Below are 21,370 nucleotides of genomic sequence, written 5' to 3' on the forward strand. Positions count from 1 at the left end.
CTCTCTCTCTCTCTCTCTCTCTCTCTCTCTCTCTCTCTCTCTCTCTCTCTCTCTCTCTCTCTTCTTAGCTTGAATATTCATGTGGAAAAAATGCATTTGATTACTTAATAGCCGCGACTCGCCGCGCGTATAAAATTATTAACGTACGTCAACTGCAAACTTAAACGCTCCAGTGTTCTTCTCGTTCCCCTCTTACCTCTCGCACTAATTGAAAAGCAGGAAGGTTTTAACTGGAAACGTGGTCCATTATTTCCTAAATGTACGCAAAATGTTAAGTACTTCATTAAAAGGCTTTTCCCGAAAAATGTGACACGCGCCAGATATACTTTAGGTGTAACGACCCGGATAATTTTGTTCCTGCTCGATTAAAAATAACCGCGCACAGCAAAACACTGTAATAGAAAGATAATTAAAGTATGACAACGCACGCATCGATGACATTCTAATAAATCCCAAAATAATTTTTGTGAAATTAAATCGATTTTAATCCCCGATTCGAAAAGCATATTTACGCGAGTTTATCGTAAAAGATAGTTGCATACGATAATTCATCGTTAACATGTGCACAGATCGTGATTATCTCGCGGTGGGGAGCCCAAGAGAAATAAACGAGCACAGGCTGCTGTGTATCGAGATGATAACTCGTACCCGCGTGTACCATCCTCAACCGCGAATATGGGTAGCCGAGCTGATTAAGAAGGAGCTCGCTCGGAGAGAGGTCGCGAGTGGCTCGGCGCAACTATCGGTAAAGTTTAATTAGCGTTAACTTTACGATACTCCGCGGTAGGCCGACCGTTGGGTCGGCGTACTTCCCACTCGCGCGAAATTAGACAGTAACAAAGAAGCACGGGCGAAATTAATATGATCGAACTTAGAAGATCGATACAGTATCCTGTTGCGATTGCAGAAACTTTACACTCTAAAAAATATAGATGTGAACGTAACATCATGCGGGACGTTTACGTAACTCCTATTAACGTAGTGTGGATTTAACACCATGGGTGTTGATTTAATATCATATAGAAAGAATGATTCTAAAAATTTAGATACAAGTGTAAAAATGATTTCGTTGGGCTATCGAAGTAGTTATTATTTAGGAATCTCAATAATATACTTAAAAATATTTTAATATACTAGCATTTAGTTTAAGTGTCCTGCGTATAATTATTTTGATGACCCAACAATATTATTTTCAGATCTGTAGTTAGATTTTTAGATACTCTTTAACAAAACCTTTCCATACATAATCTCAAATTGATGTAAAATTACTTTATATTGATATTTACATCAACATCAACAGGATAAAAATTATACTTGCACCTAATGTGATGTTAAATTCAAATATAATTCACTTCCATACTTTTTGTTAGACTGTGGAGTAAGTTTACATGAACACCCTTAATCGGATTCAATAACTTCCGTAGTTATGAAACTGGCCAATCATACCTGTCCCTCTGAGGAATGGAATGGCTGGCCAGTTTCTACAGATGTTATTAAATCCGATTAAGTGTCACAGTGTAAACGTGATCTGTAATGATTTCCTTTCAGTCAAAGTTTACAGGAGCTTATAATGTACTCCGCGACTCTCGACTTCTAATGTCTTCCTGACGTTCAGCTGTTATACGCGAAAAAATCGGATGCGTAGGAGTAGGTAACCGTGCGAAAAATTAAGGATTCGTCCTGGCAAACGTTCGATCTCTACCTCCCTCTTCTCCCCCGACGACTCGCGACCGCGCGAGCAAGATAAATGGGCGTCCTAGCTCGGCCCGTCTTATCCCGTAAGGAACACACAAACTTCGCTTTCCTCTCTCATTCTCGGTGAGTAAAACGATTCATTTCTAGCCAACCGCCATACTCCACCTCCCCCGTCGTTGTCTTTTTCTGCGACTACGCTGGATAAATGGGACACGCTCCTTCGTCGTCTTCCTTTTGCTCCTCTTATCATACGATCTTCCACGTTACCCGCGCTGCTCTCTCTCCCCTCAGAGAGCTCATAGGCGCCAACTTTCCGTACGACTCTTCCTTTTTTTTCCCTCCCCCTTCATCTTTACAGACATTGTGATGGATGTTTCGTATTAAAACTGTCGGCGCGGCCACGATGGATCGTGCGGATATTTAATTATCCACTCCATGAACACTCCTATCAAATCTGCGTATTTCTAAATCTTCAAACATTTTAAATATGAAATTTTATATAGAAGGTACTTTATAATTCCAAGATATGATTTGCCCGTGATACTACATATCGAACGGCCATTGTAATAATTCAACAGTGGATACAGAAGTAGTACAGAGAAAACAGTTTCTGGTGAATTATTATGTTAACTTAGTTTCATTATCATCGTCGCTTATTAATATAGTTTCTCAGCGTTTCAATTAGTTTCTTCGCTTCCCTCTCTTCTTCCCTCTTCCTTTCTCTTGGTATCTTGAATTTAATTATATTATTTAAGATATATATTTTATGACAAAGCATAACAGCTAAAAAATAAAACTTATGGATATTAAATACAATTCTAGTAAGAGGGGACGTTTTTATCAATACAGAGCGCACAGGAAAACTATATCTCAATATTGTACATACAGTCGAAATCTCTCAGGGCATTGCAACTTCGATGCTTATGTTTTCTCAAGGCCCTTATTCCTCTTCTGTTCCTCTTTTCTTTCCTAACAGAGGAAGCCAAACAGCCAAGCAAACAGCTATAGGAACAGGATATCCCTCGCGAGATAAGGGAGTCAGGACGATCACTGGTGAGAGCGAATAAATAGCAGCGGCAACGTTTTAGTCGTGAACTTTTTCCTTTTCAGGATGGTAAATGATGGTGCTTGTTCCCGATGGGGACGCGCAAAGGGGGTAACAGTTTCTACATCTTATCACTTTCCAGTGACTTTTTCGTGAAATAGCACGTACATTATAGAGAGAGAGAGAGAGAGAGAGAGAGAGAGAGAGAGAGAAGAATTTGTAAAAGAAACCTATTACATTCTCCTCCTTTCTTTGAGAGACAGCATAATATATTTGTTATACTTAACCTTCAAAGCTGACGCCAAAATCTGTAACAGTTACTGATGCTGAGTCTGTAAAATCTCTATTTAATTTATGTTAGTTAAAAATCTTTGTAAAGTTGACACCTTACTTTGAATAAAAAAATAACTTTCTTACAGTTCTGAATTCTGAGGAGTTCTAGAGTTTCTTAATAAAATTAAAAATAGTTCTAGTAAATTAAACTAAAATAACTAATTAAGTCATTTGATTAATTTTTTTTAATGAACCAAAGTGGTATAATTTGTGTGTGTACAAAAAAAGATGAATATTATATTTCAATAAAAATAATTTTTGCACGTGTAACATGAAGAAAATTTAATTGTTTGACAATACTTTTGACTTTCACGAATATTTTCTGCAGAGGTGTCAAAAGATTTGTGGATTATCGCCGTTTCATGATCCTGATTAAGTTTTTGAGAAAAAGATTTAATTGAGTCCAATAATAAATCCACGTCAACTCCAAAGGGTTTAAAATCTACAATGTATAGACTGCATACGTGATCTTTCCAATAAAAGTTTCTAGCCGGATGCAATCGAATTTATCGTGTCAAGTAAAACTGAAGAAACGTTATTTCGAAATATTATTCTTGAAAAGAAACCTGTCTTTTGTCGAAGAGAATTTCATAGTGAATTATCTAGACACACGTGAATAAATATGTTTTTCTCTCCTCCATGTTTACCATTAAAGCGCAGCGTCAGTTGTTTCTGACAGATCCGATATAGCCAGTGTTCGTCGCCACAGGATAAATACTTGCGACGTGCACTTCCTAGTCTCTCTATCTTACTCTCTCTCTCTCTCTCTCTCTCTCTCTAGCTCCTCGTTTATTTCGCTTCCGCTTCCTCCACTTCAGACTTGGAGGTTTATCTTCGTGCCTCTGTTCGTGTTCCCCGTTCCCGCCAAGTTTGCGTCACGAGCTTGAGTCGGTTTGTCTCACTTCATCTTCTCCGCCGCAGCCGGATTCATGGATCTGTTCGAACTTGGCGAGATTAGCTTGGTCCTTGCAAGTCAAAATTAGGGACTCTTAACCTTAATCCTGGGGTTGCTTGATTTAACATCCTTGCACTTGCCAATTACATAATTTTCCTAGAAAGTCTTTGTTAAATACAGTATTATGATATCTCCTCGAAACCTTTCTCGATTTATTTCTTTCAATACGAATTCTTTTATCATTATTTATCTACCTAATGTTTGATATAAGTTATTTTAATATTAATTCCATACTGATAAAAATTCTTCAATAACAATCGACAATCTTTTTTTGACTTCAGGTCTTGCACATCATAAATGAAGTGCTGGAGCCTGTGCGATCCAACTCGATGGAATCACCGGTCTACAACCCAAACGCTTTCCAATTTCTGAACCAGAGTGAGAATCTCAATTTGGGCGACCATCGCGTACGGTAAGTAGACTGTTCAGTAAATCAGTGCCGGAGTTCGAGAGACTCGCTATTTACACGGCGATCGTTTTCGGTAGTAGGAATGTCTGGCTGCAGATATAAAAGAGTAACGAGGACATTTATTGCGCTGGGAAGAAGAAGAGAAGAGAGCTTTTCACGCCCTCGAATCTTGGAGCGATAATCTGCTCTTACGCGTATATAGCGTTCTTAAAATATTACTTTTTAAACGATATCCTTGTATTTTTAGATCTTTAGATATAGTTATTGCTATCTAAAGATCTTTCAATTTCCGAGAATTTCAAGAATTCTTCTTCGCTTTAAAAAAAATGCTTTTTATTCTACACAGACGCGCGTTTGGTTATCACGTTGTTCAAACTATATTTTATAAATTAATATGATTCTATACATCGACAGGTGCGTTCAGCAGATAAAACAGGTTTGCAACTGTATTATCAAAATCTTTAATATGATTTTAAATCTTTCCCTAGTTTCTTGCTAGATTTAATTAAAACAATCATATCAAAGAATTTAACAACAGTTGCAAAGCCGTTTTCTCTATTGAAAAAAAATCAATATATCGTAAAATATGCATAGCGTGATACCAATTTAATTATCTTATACTGATTGTCTTCAGCCTCTCGAACGGTTCCATGGACAATTTTAAAGTATTATTACGTCGACCCATCAATTAAAACACAGTCCTCCTAATTTAAATATAAATATAAAAACTTGGTGCATTTAAACGTAAATAAATGCACGAACTTTTCTCGTTTATCTTATTAACGTCGCCGCGTCTCGTACACTACCTTCGTAATTAACCCTTCTTTTTCTTTTTAGTACCTTCCGACAGCAGATCGTCATCGAGAAGAAGGAATCTATCTACAAGGCTGAAGGTCGTTTTACTTTCTTCATTCCCGTTGACGAGGGTTTCAAGGTAAGCGGCTTTAGCGACCTTCGCGACTTGATCATCCGAGGGGATGATTTTAATATCATTCATCGTGCGACCAATTTTTCCTTAAAAAATTCGAAAATAACCGCATTTGTGGCATTTTGTTCAAAATTAGATAAAGCTTTTTATGGTAAATTCTTTTTATGGTAAAGAAAGGATTTAATGTCCGTCTTTGTGCACTGAAAAAAGAATCTGATAATAATTATGAAATGTTAAGTAAAATAATTTTAATCAAATGTTTGGTTAAAATGTAATAAAAAATAATTTAACTTTTCAGACATTTAATAATTGTTACCAAATGATTGGTTATATTATTATGTTTGATAATATATACTCACTAAATATCAAAAGAAATGCTGAGAAAAATTTTTGATTGAAAATAGATTCTGATCATGTCCATCAAAATTCCGGTCATCATAATTGGACGTCTGGTTATCTCGACTAGAATTTTGATTGATATTAGAATGGTTCGTTCATTTTCAATCAAACATTTTTTCATTGTAAAATTATTTTTAGTTACACGAACCGAATATTGGACTGAAATTATTTTATTCAACCTTTGTTAATAATTACTAGATTCTTTTTTTCGATATACTAATGTAAATTAAACTTTACTCTCGGCTTAACTTACTCTTTATTTTCTTTTGTTCTTACAACAAGATAAAAAGTAAGTTAAACCGAGATTAAAGTTAATCTACATTAGAGGGAATAGACATTATTTAAAGGATTTGTTAAATTCAGACTTCATTTAATGTAATATTAATGCGCTATTCTTTTAAATTCTTAAACACGAGGGAACCATTCGGATTAAAAAGAATTGTCCAGGTTCGCAATATGTTGAAAAGAAATGATTATTGCGTGACATGGCGATAGCACGGTCCTAGATACCGCAAAATTTACGCGCTCGTTCGAAATGTTCCGCGCACGGAACACCGTGTTGCAGCGGCGTTACACGGGATGACGTTTTACCAGCGGATGTAAATTATTCCGTACGGATACGTATGCGTGGCATTTAGACGTTTCAAACGTCGGATTACAAACGCGACATTCCGACATCGCGTGCAAATCTATTTTAACGTCGAAGAAACGCTGAGCGCGCGGTGTTCTTTACAGGCGAGCTGTGTAAAAATTGGTGTAAAATGATAAAGCCGCAATTAATGCGCACGCAATTATTTCACGTATTTCGTAGAAATTACAAGAACAACGAGCTGTCTCGGATTTTTACGTACAGATAACACCAATCGACGTCAACTATAAGTTCAAAATAACATCAATCGTATAAATTCACGTTTAATGATGCAACTATCATGTAACACTCTGTGTATTATATTACATTTATATTATCGGATGCAAAATTATATAATAATGACCGATGTTATGTTACATTTAGGTTGTCTACCGAACAGGAATTTCGAAAATTCCTGTCACGTCGAAATTTTTCCTGTCAGTTCTAAGCAGTTGAAAGTGTATCCGTTTTCTTTTATCTACTTATTTATTATTCTTCTTTTTTATCTTCATTTATTTATTATCTTTTCTATTTATTCACATCATTCTTAGGTTGCGATCCGATTCACGCTTATAATTCTCTTAGAATAACGTCATTGTTGTTTATTGAAACAAGGTAATTGATGCTTATTAACGTTGTAAGCGTGAATCAGATCACAGACCTAAATTCGTTCTATAATACAATCGCGTAAAGCGGGGTTTACAATGAAATTTTAAAGATTAAACCTTAAAATTTAAGCTTTAAACTATATAAGAAATTGACCATTTCATAATCGAATATTCTCCTCGCTTGTGATCGGTTAATTCTTACAATTACAACCATTTACAATTATATTTACGCAATTGTAGAATAAGCTTTATATTACACAATTTTGCGTTGTATAATGGAAAAAATCTTGAGAATATCGACGCAGAAATTAAAGCTTAGGATTCACCATCGCCAACAATTGTAGAATGAACTTTAGAGGCAATTTTGCATTATACGACGAAAAATCTTGAAAAACTAAAACTTAGAACTCATTACTACCGATAGATCGAAGAACGATTGTTTCTGTGTCTCTCGATTCCAATTTCTTGATATATACAATATTATCGGCTGCTCCATAATCCATGATGCACTTTTCACTTTTACCCAACACACTCGCGAACGATTATTTTCTTTCGAAGATTGCGTCTGGTCGCGATCAAACGCGATTCCCGTTGATTAATCTGAAATAATCCACCCATCGAAAGATCGTAACAGTAACGGCGAGGAAAGATTATTCCACATTAGTGTCAGTCATGGATCGTTTACTATACCGACACTCGCGATAACGTATAACGTACTCATATACGGCTTCTTTCTGCGAAGAGTCCTCAAGGAACGTGGCCGGTTCACTCGTCCGATTTTCCAGCACAATTGGCTCGCGCGACTAAGGTCCAGTTTCACAATTCACTGAATGTTAGATTGACGTGACTTTCCGCGATGTGACGCGCTGTCGGTAGATAATCATCAGACACGGCATCGTAATGCATCATTATAGTTTAATTTCCACCGAAGTCAATCGGTTTCACGCTGCGATATTGGAAGTGACTTTATCGATTGACTTTGTTGATTGAAGCTGGAGTAGTGAGATGAGCGCAACCAAATGCATTTCCATCGACTTAAATTTTGGTTCTACGCCGCATTGTGGATTGATGCTTCGGTGGAAACTGGACCATCGAGTCGAGTCCAGACCACAAACAAACGTGAGCAAATAGTCTGTCTTCAACGAACGCTATGCGAATATTCCAAGAATATTCCATCGCGAATCCGAAAGCTACTTCAGAGCGACGCTGGGAAAGAGCAGTGCAACATGACGGAGAAGCGAGATCACTTGTCCCAATCGAAGACATATAGAATGGATTGTGCCATCCGTGGGTTAAACTAATCGATAAAAATGAATAAAAAAGGGAGGTGAAAACGGCTAATTTTATTTCTTTCTACTACAATGATATAATGTCTTCACGTTCTTCTCTTTCATTTATGTTGACCGTTTGATATGGATGGCGCCGTTTATTCTATATATCTTCGGTTCCAATCAATTCGTTATGACGATTCTTCAATATCTCTTCGCGATATTCCTGGTGATTCTCGATTCTCCTCGCGAATGGCACTCGTAGATGGCATTCATACGACGAGTGGGTATCCCGAAACGCGAGTAAAAGATTGGATCGTTCCCACGGCCTGGAAAAACGATCGAGCCGATGGCAACGCGATCCGATGGCAACTCGTTACGAATACCGAGGGTCGCATTGATCGCGGTCGAGCAGATTGATATACCGACATGATTGCTCGTCGCCAGAGTCACCACTTTAACTCTCGTCTCTGTACGCGAAATTCACTCGGGAAAGCCGCAAAAATCGCAAAGTGATCGGAACACGAGCGCACACTATACCGGTGTGATGCTCGACGCGAGCTGACCGGCGATTAACGAATTCGGCTACGCGATCGTCACGTCGCGGTGCGGATAGATTTCTTTTGAATGGATTTTTATTGGAAACGTATTTATTCGTATCGAATTATTATATATATATATATATATATATATATATATATTGGTCAAATTTATCAAAACTCTAATTAATTGGAAACTAAACTTTTTTCCTGTGTGTAAAGGAATTTAGACATTTTATTTTTTAATTGTTGTTAATTATTATCTAAAGTTTTCATTATTTAATTTTGATCGTGAAACGTTTATTATTGTCAAAGTGCTAGAAAAGCTTTTTAACAGCGCTCTTCTAAAGGCGCTTAGTACAAATTTTATGCGTTAAAATATTTCATTCTCCCTTTTTTTTTTATGTAGTTTCAAGAAACGTCCATTAATTCTTGGCGGAAATAAGGACAATTAAAAATTATGAATTTCGCTGTGCGAATCCGTGCGCATCCCACCGACTCGTGACTCCTCTGGTGTTTCATTATGCTCACATCGCAGCACTTCGGCGCGGAATTCCGCTTTTTCTCCAATTTTCAACGGCAAGCTCGCGTACTACACACAATAGTTCGCGCTCACGTAATCCAACTTGGAGCGTAAAAACGAGCCGGAGTTAAACGAGCCATCCCGTCAGAAATTACCGAAAGTTTCGCGCCTGTACATACGACGCGTCGGGCTCCGGATCTGGAAAAAAAAAGCAAGGAAGGAAAGAAAAAAAAGAGGGAAAAAAAGAACTGGTGGGAAAGCAAAGAGAGAGAGAGAGAGAGAGAGAGAGAGAGAGAGAGAGAGAGAGAGAGAGAAAAGCGAGGCCGCCGAGAAGAGGGTGCGAAAGAGTGTGTAACGACGGTGTACGACTCGATCTCGAAAAGTTCTTCTCTCAACGAGATCGTCGTCTAACCGAGAACTCCACGGCTGGTATCGAGACTCCTGTGCGCCTTCGTCACCTTTCGTTCTTTCCTCACGAAGTCGGTCCTTCCGCACAGAAATCGAGTTGCCGTGACAACGCGGTCGGCCGCGCTTTTGTGCGAGAAGCTGAGACGTCAGATGAAAGGACGAGTATATCCGGACAACAAGAAGAGGCGACGTGAGGGTGTCAGCAGTCCGCGAAATAAAAACTTCTACTCTCCTCTTCTGGAGGGATATAAGTTTATTATTTCACATCGTGGAAATTACAAATTACGTTCTCTAACAATTAAATGCTTTTTTTAGGGAGCAGTAAAAATGTACGACGTGAGGAAATTATGCAATTAATTAATTTTAATTGGTATTTTGCTCCGAAAATTTCTTAACTCTGCTATATTCGCGCGAGTCTAATATATTTTAAATTAATGTATCTTTTATACTAAAAGAAAAGTAAATTTTAATAAAAATTTATTTGAATAATTTTAAGTAAATATTTATTAAATATAAACATGTATTTATTTAATACAAAAACTATTATACTTTAACTGTTATCTTTTATTTTACATAAATATTTATTTACTATAATTAAATGTTTACTTAATACTGTTTAAAAATACTATTAAAAAATATGCATTAAGAGATTTAGTAATTTTTTTTTCAATATACCTAAAGTTAACATAATTGAGCGATTTTTTATTTTGAAAGTCAAATCCGCGAGGAGTAAGATTATATAATTTAATTTTTCATTGACCATGTAAAATGTTTTGTTTCGTGTAATCTACATTTTTAAGCTTCAATCCAAAATTCCCTTTGCACAAAAGCACTTTGTATGTCAACGACGACATTAATTATAAACAAATTTTCACAAAGCGAATACTATATAATTAGGATTAGAGTAACGATGTTGTTTTCCTTTTCGAGTTATGACCGACAATGATTGCATTTATATTCTTCAATTGTAATTTATATTCTTCCCATTTTAATGTAGTTTTCGTGATCTTCACCTTTCTGTTACAGCCGGTGCCGAGGCCGCGATTGATTGATAAGCTGGTGATTGACGGGCACGTAATACCCAACGAGGTCCTCTTCACCGCACCGACGCCAAACAATATGCAGTATCCAACCCTCGTATTCTCCGACAATCTGAAAGTCGTCATCAGTTTTTCAAAGTCGCAAAATAAAGGTGATGAACTCACGGTGATCGTTCGCGTTCCCTACGTTTCAATCATTCAGATAATTCATTGCGGGCGATTGATTCGATTCATAGATGAGCGATAACATACAATCCAATCAAAAATACTATTATTAGAGATTGCTCGGTATTGTGTACTATTACATATTACGCATTATTACGCTTATTGAAAGAAGGCTTTGTGTGTAATAAAGCATTCATATTCAGCTAAAAGAGGCTTGTCTGTGTTGGACAGCGCCAGTGATAGATCTATGCATATTGTATTTCGATGACTAATTGATAGTCCAATTTTCAGTCTACGTTCAATCGGACACGCTGGTGGGCGATCAGACTCACACAGACGGAGTGGTGCTGACAGAAATAGTGAAGGCGAACATTCCTGTGCGCAACGGCGTCGTTCATTTGATAGCACGGCCACTTATGGTCGTCGACAACACCGTGAAGGATTTCCTAGAGGTCAGTGCACAATCATCCGTCCTCAGTTTGATCCGTACAAAGTTACTACATATTAGCGTTTACATTCGACCGCCACGGTTATCACGTGAATTTCTGAAACGCTCTGGCGGTCGAATTATAAATGCTGAAATTAATTCTTTGATCAGAGATATTACATTAATTCAATCAATTTATTTACGGAATCATTTTGCCATAAAATGAATTCTGCGGCAATTAGCGCGTTAATCGATAATGTCGTTTGACGCTCAATTATTAGAAGTTGAGAATAATGAAAATAATGTTGGTCAGTTTAATAGACAGCACAAATGTAATGAATTACGATATGCACGGTGCGTCATGATGTCGCATCATGTTGGGATCGCGCGGTCTCATCATCGTCATTTTGCCCGTATTCATTAAAGTGATTTACGTTGAAACACGGCTGCATTTTGTTAAAATGAATTGTTAAATACTACAAAGAGCCATCATATAATATTAACGTATATTTTATTTTATAGAATCATATTAGAGCTATGGTTATCGCTATTTTCCGATGTTTTAAACTAAAATGATTTACATCGCAGATCGGGTCAGATAATATAATATATATGCATATTAATCCTCACCCAGTAACAAAATTAATAATTTCGTCTTCAAATATAAATTCAAACACGGTTCCAACCTGTATAAGGAATATTATTTTAGCATTTTACGATGCAGATGTAAACAGATTTGCATTTAGAAAAAAGCAATGCTATCTTCATATTTCGCGATGCAAATACCCCTACATTTGCATTCCGAACAGCGGCATATTTGTTTTTTTAAAAACGCGTAAGCGTATTATAGTTGATCGACATTTTTCCGCGATATTATCTTTTATATTTCTCGATGAAAAAAATAAAAATTCGGACGTCGTTGTAAATCGCTAAAAATCTAAATATATAGAAAAACCACCGAGTGTTTAAAAAAGAATAGTTAGTAGATTAAACAGGTGTATCGAGAGCTGAAAAATACTTATGATACGTTGAGCCCGTGAAATCCCCTCGCTAAAATTCATCGAGCTCTCCGTGAGTCTTCAATCATCCGCAAATTCCGGTTAATGCAAACGACACGTACGTGCGGCGAAAAAGCGACGACGATTGACCTGGAAAACCGTCTACTCGTAAAAGCATTGTGACCACAGTTTATACGAGCCGAGAACGCCGAAGAAAAAGTCGAAATTTATAACTTCGTTTAGACCTCCTTACCTCTCGAGCTCTTTGCGGAATTGAAGGCGGGCCTTTGTTTCGAACTCGTTCCTTTCAGAGTCCCATTCACGCCGGCTGTAAACGCGCGACGACGCCAGTCCGTCACTGTCGAATTCGCGTGTTTTTTTTCCACGGGCCACATTTGATATCTACACACGAGAGCTTTCACAGTCGACGTGGTTGATTCTCCGTCTCGATTTCACCGGCGAGGGGTGGAGTCTTTTTCTTTCCGCGTCGTCCGCCTTTGAACGCAGAGAAAACATCGCGATAATAATGAGAGACATAAAGCGTGATGAAACACGAGAAATTCCAAACGCGAACATCGCGGCTGGATCTGTTATTTCAGAAATATATCCAACTCGAAACTCTCTCCGTAGTGCCAAGTTACACAACGTTCAAACTTCGGAGTCCGTGAGATAACATAAGGCGCACGATTAAATGTTGATACAAGGGCGACGTTCCAATTTTCGGCAAGAGATATCGTTCACCAAACGCGCCCGTTTATATCTTGCGCGCGCAATTCCAAGGTGGACGAACGGAAGGGAAGCGTTCATTTTTTTTTTTCTCGCGTGTCTGCTTTAGATGTCTCTTTAGATATTCTGTGGAAGCAGCGAAGAGTCGAGATAATAATCCATGCGCATATCTCGGAAACAAAGAGCACGACGCTGTTACCGCGCGAGAATGCAGATCTCGCGGTGTACGCCGTGGGATGTGCACACATATTCGCGATAAATCGCGGTGCTGAGACGAAAGCGCATACACAACACACGCCCACATTGCACATCTAGAATCCCGTGGAAATTTCTGCGCGGGTGCTTCATCTCGCCGAGGCGACGCGACGCGACGCGACGCGACGCGACGCCTGGCGTCTATTACGAATTCAAGCCGCGCGATGCATTAGAGGGACATTAGTATTCGCAGTCTCGATACGTATATCCCGACGTGACGTGTTTCGTGGAACCCGTAACGCCGACCTCAAAGGATCCGCGTCTCCCTCTCGGCATTGTATGTGGACCGTACGGATGATAACGCATCGTCACCGTCGTCCCTCATAAGTAAACGCTTCCGTCGTCGTAACCGCTTGCGTCGTTGAGTACGCACTGTACGTTCCGATCGCGGGTAACACAAAAGCCGGCTTGAACGAGGCAATTGCTTGTTACTAAGAAAACGCGTGTTTTCGCCCCGTAATTTTCGACTCTCGCAAAGAGCTGCTCCTTTATGTGTTTCACCCTTCTTAGAGAACGTTGAGACTCTCAATTTGGTGGAACAAGTATTATAATTTATATAATAATTTTAGTTAGCGAATGCACATAGAAAAATGAATTAGTTTTCAAATACAGCTTATAATGTGATGAACAAAAGAATAAAATTCAATAATAGATGGTTCTTGAGTCGTGGTGTGTCAAAGATGCTCTGTGAGTGAAACAACTTTTTTACTTTTGATACAATCTATTATTGAGACTTTTATGTCTGATACCTTTTTTTAGCAGGGTTGCCATAAGTCAGGGAAAAGTCAGAAAATTTGAAAATGATTAGGGAAGTTATGGGTTTAGCAAAATTTTCTGGAAAAAAATAAGCAGGATTTACTGATTTATCTTCCTTATATTATAAATTCAGCAGCAAACAGAGAAAGAGAAAATAAATCATGTTTGTACACAAAAGAAAAAGACAAAAAAGTACTAACTTAATAATGAAATGCAGGGTCAGCAACATTAATAATTACATTATTATGTTAAATTACTGTAACAATAAAATATTTAATGATTTTCAAATCGGATGGGAATACAAACAAATTTTAAAATATGTATAATAATTCAATAGAAAGTCAGGGAAAATCGTAAAATTTTGTCTGGAAATCACGGAAAAGTTATAGAATTTTAAGATAAAAACACACATTATGGCAATTTTTTTTTTTTACATTATAAGCTGCATTACATGTGAAAACTAACTTATTTTCATCAGAACCTATTTTCTATATAAATAGGAATGATCTGCTAATTGTATGGCGAATTGGGTCTCAATGAAATGAGTTAGTTTTTACACATAACGCAGTTTATAACGTAATGAACAAAAGATAAAAATTATAAACATATAAACGTTTGATACATATAGCTCAAAAATTGTTCATTTTCGAGCCTTGTGTCTGACATGTTTAGTTCATCACTTTATAAACTATATTACATGTATAAGAACTTTAACTCATTTTATCGGGATCCAATTTACCATGTAATTAATATTATATCAGCGACGTAAAAACTAACTAATTTTGCCTAATTTTAATATAATTAAAGCAAAGTTCTTTATCGGAATAGAAGTAGAGACTTCCTACCTTTCTTTAATTTCATCGAAATATCGAGCTGGCAAGTGGAAATATTGTTCAGGACAGTTCATAACGGTGCAAACGGTTATAACAGTTCTCGAGGATACTCGCTGGAAAATGTTATTGGGCGATCGCCACCGTATTAACTGGTTAAAGACGTGTGAAGAAACATCTTCAATTTGTACCACAGACATCGATGTCTTCGTATCGAAATAAACGACGGCGTGTTTGTACTCGCCAGGAAGCGGGCGGCAATGAGAAAGAGAACGAGCTTTACGACGATCATAAAGATTCTGTCCTATATCGAGCGCTGTTGTATCGCCCTCGTGTATTGTAATGATTCTAATCTCAGCGAATTCGCAGCCGTTTTAGTATGCGGAGTTTACATGGAGCACGTGCGCGTACCCGAAATACCTCGTGATAATATAACGAACCAATTATACACGATAGAGCTCTTGCTATGAACGCGTTGCACTTCAAGTTTTTGGACCGTGACACGTTAAAGTTCAAGATACGAGTTAATTCTGAAGACACTCTCGGAATATAATATTCTAGGGGAAAAATTCCTAGATTCTTGGAGCTCAAATAATTTTTTAACACAAAAATCAATATTTTAATTTTAATACCTTATCTTTGAATATTTTAGTGGCAAAAAGGATAAGTTGAAACGTAAAATGGAATGTGTAATAAAACAAATAACGAAATAAGAATACTTTAAAAAATGAAATAAAATTAACAGGGCATCGTATCATTATTATTGTTTCGACGAAATTTGATATATTTCATTTGCTTTCCTCATGTAATATCTTATATTGATATACAAAATGCAGCCGAAAAGAAACGCAACGGTACGAATAAAATCGATCACAAATAAGCGAGGAAGAACTTTATTCAATATGCGTGCAACAATGCATCCTTTGATGAGACCGCCGTATATTGGACATTACGCGACATATTGGATATCCCTCGATGGAGAGGTGATATACACTTACATAATATATTCTACTAATCATTTTTTACATTGAACAGCGACACGAGCAGAAAACACCGCTATTTACAGGAAACACACTCGTCTGCAATACACGTACAGCAATTATAACTTATATATACTTGATATACTTAAGCGCAATTACTCTACTTCCGATAACAGCGTCATCGCTCGGATGGCAGAAACCTGTTAATCACAGGTGCAAGAACAACGAGTCAATTAGTTCAAGCTACTTTATTTAAGACACTAACAATTTCATTACTCGTGCAGGTGGCACCCGTCAAGCACAACTACTACAACTACAACTAGGTCACAGTATCACTCTCTTCACGAGAATGCCTTCTTGTCCAGACAGTTTATCCGATATTTACTTAATTCGTCACGATGTCTCGATGTCGGTATCGCGGCATTGTAGGACGATGTTAATTAAAAGTCAGTCATACACATTTTTGTATTGGGCTTTCGTATTATTATCATAAACTGCGCGAATCTTTAATGCTTGGATATCCAGGTATTCTACTTTAATGTATCTCGTAATTTCAAATGACGTGTAAATCTTATTTATTTGAGATTGATAGATCGTTGGATTTTTTATGTTAATAAATATTTCGCATAAATGTATCGACTCTAAACGAGCTGATCTGAAAACTCTGTATATCATGTAAATATCAGAAATATGGACTGGTATAAATATACGAAATACAGATTTCAGAGATAGAATTTGGTGTCTTATAATGTATACGAAATCCGAATTCAATAATGCAGTCGCGACGTTGTTTGACACACACAATCTCTACACAATCGGTTTTTAGTTAACATCGTCCCACTGTGCAAAGATGTTCTCGATGCAGCTTCATCTTTTCCGATGGAAACACATCGACGCGTTCACCGGCTCTCCCTCGAGACGCTTCTCATTCACCGTCGGACAAGCTCTGTTCCGCTTCTCGACGGTGAATCGAGAAAAACGTCGTCGAAACATTATTTCACTCCACGATATATACTGTCACACGTATGCCTACATGAACGATCGGAACACACGATTTCGTTCAACGTACAACAAGCGCATCCATCCCGCGGCCTCGCCTCTTGCAATACGTGCCACATTATCTATGTGCGTGTACACAGGGTGACGCGCGCGAACGAGGATACGTTCACGGCATAACTATACGGCTTCGTTGAAACGCGGAGGATAATAGAGAAATCTGGGAACTAAGGTAGACCGCACGAAAATCAAAACGCACGCAACTAAAGATCGATTTTCGCTTCTTCTAACGCGATTTCCTTTCTTATCGATTGTTCTTCCTATACTCTTGACGCGATAAACGAAGCCGTAAATAGATCCGTTTTTTTTTATGACTGAACCAACGTATACTTGTGTTAAGTGTCTTCAAATAAAATAGCTTTGATGTTTCGTTGAAACAAGAAAGAATACTCTAGTTCGGTTCAGTGCAGAAATAAAAAAACAGGTCCTCTCCATTATTGCTTGAAAATAGACACGGTCGCGCGGACCACCCCGAGTACACCCTCTGTGTCTGTCACATATGTATAGTATATATATATATATATATATATATATTGTATATATATCGTATATATAGGAACGTTTTGTACACAGGACAGGAATGGAATGTTCACGTGACAGCTGTTGTCACATGCGATATCGACTGTTTTTCAGCAATGATCCTCGGCACGTCTCGCCTACTGTCTGCACCAGACCCTCTTGGCTTGGATCAAAGGCGACGGGACTTTTCCTAGCGGGAAACGTCCCGACCGATTACGTCCGATGCATTAGTCGGGCTCGCGACGACCTTTGATCCAAGGAGTCCATATGTATGTTGTGTATTTGTGTTCGAAAGACATCCCGATCGTCGATGACAGCCGCCAAAGCATGCAACCGAGGTGACGAAAGGCGAATGAAATATTTTTTAGACAGCGTTAAATGTGGACGAAGTTAAAATGTGTTGGAAATTCCTATAACTATGATGACTTCTTAAATTCTAAAGTCTTGAAAGAACGAACGTTAAAATAAGTCATACGCGAGTATTTCCCGGAGCTTTTGAGAGCCTCGGTTTCTCTGGGGCGTGTAATTATCGGATCCTTGGATTGCAACAGACACCGTGCTCGTTAAATGAGTTAGCACGACGATCGCGCGGAGTAATCAAAGGACTCGGCGTCGTCATCGGCGGTCGGCGTAGTTGCGCGAAGTACTAATCACTTACTTCCAGGTTCACTCGTGTAGACACTGAGAACGAGAACAGGCAGGAAAACTCGATAAATGAAAGACAGCAAAGACAAAGTGCCGATTGGTGTGTAGGAGAGCACAGAATTCCATGTTCTGCCATCACTGCACCGTGCGCCTCGTGTGTCTCACACCGCAGACCTTTCGCCGCCTTTTCCCGCAGACTCTCCCTGTCTTTGATCTTTGACTGTGCTCTCTTGCCTTTTGATTTACACTTCTCTGTAAAAGGCGGACAACACACGTCTCACACGTGCCGAGTCATAATTAAACATAATTGTACCCGTTACATGCCGGGGACGTCGAATCAAAGTCCTGTGGACATCTGGTGGTGGTTTCAGAAAGAAGCTGTTCCGTTTTTCCGTTTTCCGGTCGCTGGAAGCGATCCAGAACCACCGGGAACCGCCGAGAGTAGCTTCTCTCTCAAACTCTCCTTGACACGATTTTGTCCATCCGGGAACTGAATCAAACTGGAACACGCGCACGATCTCGATGTCCCGGCCATTATATACATTATCGCCGGAAGCAGGAACGGGAGTCGCGTGACGCTTGATCTCTAGAGCGTATCGCTAGTTAAAAATAGATACATTTATGTTGATGAAATTTTAGCGATAAATGAAACGGATAGTTAAACAAGAGATTATGCCATGCTTTTAAACACTATGCTTTTAAATTTGTATATAATATTTACATGCAGTTATTTTGCCGTGCTCATCAGATACGCTTGATTTACAGATACAGGAATAACGCTTGATTCACGCGAGATCGGTCGCGATATGTGAATATACATGTATACAATACAATACTATTATCTCATTTATCCATCCACTTCATATTTTGCTCGCGAGACGGAGTCGGTCGTTCGTTCTTCCGTTCCGCGCTTCCGCTCATAGTAATAATGCCACCGATTGTCACATATATATATATATATACACAACAGTACATCTGTATATAATGGATATATATACGTGCATATTATATTATGTATATATATATATATACACACACATATATACCCACCACATCGAGAATTCCAGGTGCTCTACCCCGGCGTTATCTCGCGCTTTGAATCTCGTTGCGACCCCTTCTCTCGCCTGTATCCACACACAGCGAACTTGCTCACCTTGCTACTTTGGCAAGCATCTTATGCTCATAGAACCTCTGAGTCTATTCGCTCCTTGTACTTTGCCGAGTTGCGAGTAGCCCCCTCCCCCCCCCGTCCTACTCCCATCCTTCGTTCTACGCCCCAACTTGCATTGTTCACGTCACCCCCGAAAGTTACACGCTCTTTCGCGCGTACGTATTTGTACATACCTACACGTACACGCAAGGTGATCGAAATGTTGTAACAAAGAGTTTATTTCTCCTCTCGGGAACATCGATTATCTATGTAACAAATATACACCAGACCGGTTTATCTATACTTTCTCTTGCACTGAACATCGAGACTGTTTCGAGCGAAGCGTCAAAGGCGCTCCGTGCTTGACAGCCTTTAATTATGAATTTATTTTTAACCAATTCTCACACGCGAACGTTCCCTTTCAGTATTTCCTATAAATAATGAACCTTGCGAGAGTTTACTTGATTTTCCTCGAAGGCTTAAAAACGGAGCTTCAAACTCGGTCTGCGAATAGCGGATTGATAGCGAGCACAATGAAGTATCGATCGCCTTGCACGTACATATCGAATTATTGAGCAATGATATTTAACACAGTACCAATCGTAAGGTATCTTTAAGATACAGATTTCATAGGTCAGTCTGCATTGAGAAGGCAAATTGATTAATTAAATATCATAAGGTTCAATTTTTTAAGAAAGTTGAAATAAATTATATTAATTGGTGCGGGATTAACAAGAAATATTCGACTCCACGAAATATAATCGTAGAATGATAAATATTGAGAACAAAAGCAAAACACTTAGTTATCGCAGCAGTTTGAATAACTGCGTTCAGCAAAAAAGCAGCTTTACAACTTGTAAGATTCTTTAATACAATTGGTTACACATTTAAAACAGCAAAGAGAACATTAAACAAGAACTACACGGAAAAAAGATTTGTTTAGAGATTTCATTAATTCAAATTTTCCAACCGTAATTGCTTTTCTGTGTTATAAATCAGTAAAGTTGTATAGTTGAATCAAATTAGCGATTGTAAATAATCATATTAATACAGCAAAGATAACTTTCTAGAAAAAGCAAAATCGAATATATACATAGGTCTAGATTTTTAAAACATTCCAATCAGCACACAATATTTAAAAAGTATTTTTTTTAATAATGTGCGCTGATTAGGATGCTAACTAAGATGACGCGTACTTTTGCTGTTACAATGAATAAAACTTGTGTTACATCAACAATTATTATTATAGCAAAGATTTAGTTGAATTAGCGTGATGATTGCTTACAGACATAATTTTTTTATTAAACCATCAAATCTCTTTACTTAAAGATATCGAACTCGCGCAGCAAGCTATAGCTTTATTGAATCATTCAGTCTTGTATTTTCTTCCCGTGTAATCACATTGAAGAATCTTATAATAATATCACAACAGTTGCGAAGCTGCTTTTTCTACTTGAACGCAGCCAATATTCGTCGAAAAGAAGCGCGAATTTTTCTGTTGAATATTTATAATCTTAGTTCAACGCATGTTTGAATGCGAGAACGCAGTCGGAGATGCTTCCTCTCGGTGTCGTTTTCGCGTCGAACGTCTAACTGTCGCAATAATACAAACGTGCCCGATATGATCGTTCCTCCGCGGTGACGCGAAAGTAAAAGAGCCGTCGCGACGAGTCGCGCCCAATGTTGTTCCGCGAAGTTCTCTTCTTCCGCGCGGAAAAAGGAAAATCAGTGGAAGTCTCATGGAAAAAAGCATCGCGGAAAGCGGTGCTCGGCGAAGTTGGCCGTTTATGAGCGCGTGCTGCACGGTCGCTTCGGCCGACAACTTTTTCCCCGGCGTTAAATCTTTAAGCTCTCCCCCGCGTTTCTCGAAACGGGGAGACCGTTCTCGGATGGCTGAGGAGGGAAAACGCACTACGAGGTGTCGGAAAGTTTTACGTTGTCGGACGTGTTCGCGGTCGCCGTGGCTCTCCCTCGAGAACGAGACCGAAAGCTTTCGCTAGGCGAAGATACAACTTTAACCATTCGAACGCGCACTAAACATCTCTCTCTCTCTCTCTCTCTCTCTCTCTCTCTCTCTCTCTCTCT

General features: G+C 38.4%; 1 protein-coding gene across 1 annotated transcript in view; it reads left to right on the forward strand.

Annotated features, from left to right (window-relative positions):
* The window catches only part of Fas1 (fasciclin 1 Fas1 domain-containing), a 107,609-nt gene that overhangs the window by 39,824 nt on the left and 46,415 nt on the right, over positions 1-21,370 (forward strand). The window contains exons 3-6 of the mRNA XM_018539481.1: positions 4,310-4,440; positions 5,275-5,371; positions 10,765-10,930; positions 11,235-11,395. Of these exons, the coding sequence (XP_018394983.1) occupies positions 4,310-4,440; positions 5,275-5,371; positions 10,765-10,930; positions 11,235-11,395 (555 nt within the window). The remainder of the gene's footprint in view (positions 1-4,309; positions 4,441-5,274; positions 5,372-10,764; positions 10,931-11,234; positions 11,396-21,370) is intronic.

The sequence above is a fragment of the Cyphomyrmex costatus genome, unplaced genomic scaffold (assembly GCF_001594065.2).
Source record: "Cyphomyrmex costatus isolate MS0001 unplaced genomic scaffold, Ccosl1.0 scaffold102, whole genome shotgun sequence".
Classification (NCBI taxonomy): domain Eukaryota; kingdom Metazoa; phylum Arthropoda; class Insecta; order Hymenoptera; family Formicidae; genus Cyphomyrmex; species Cyphomyrmex costatus.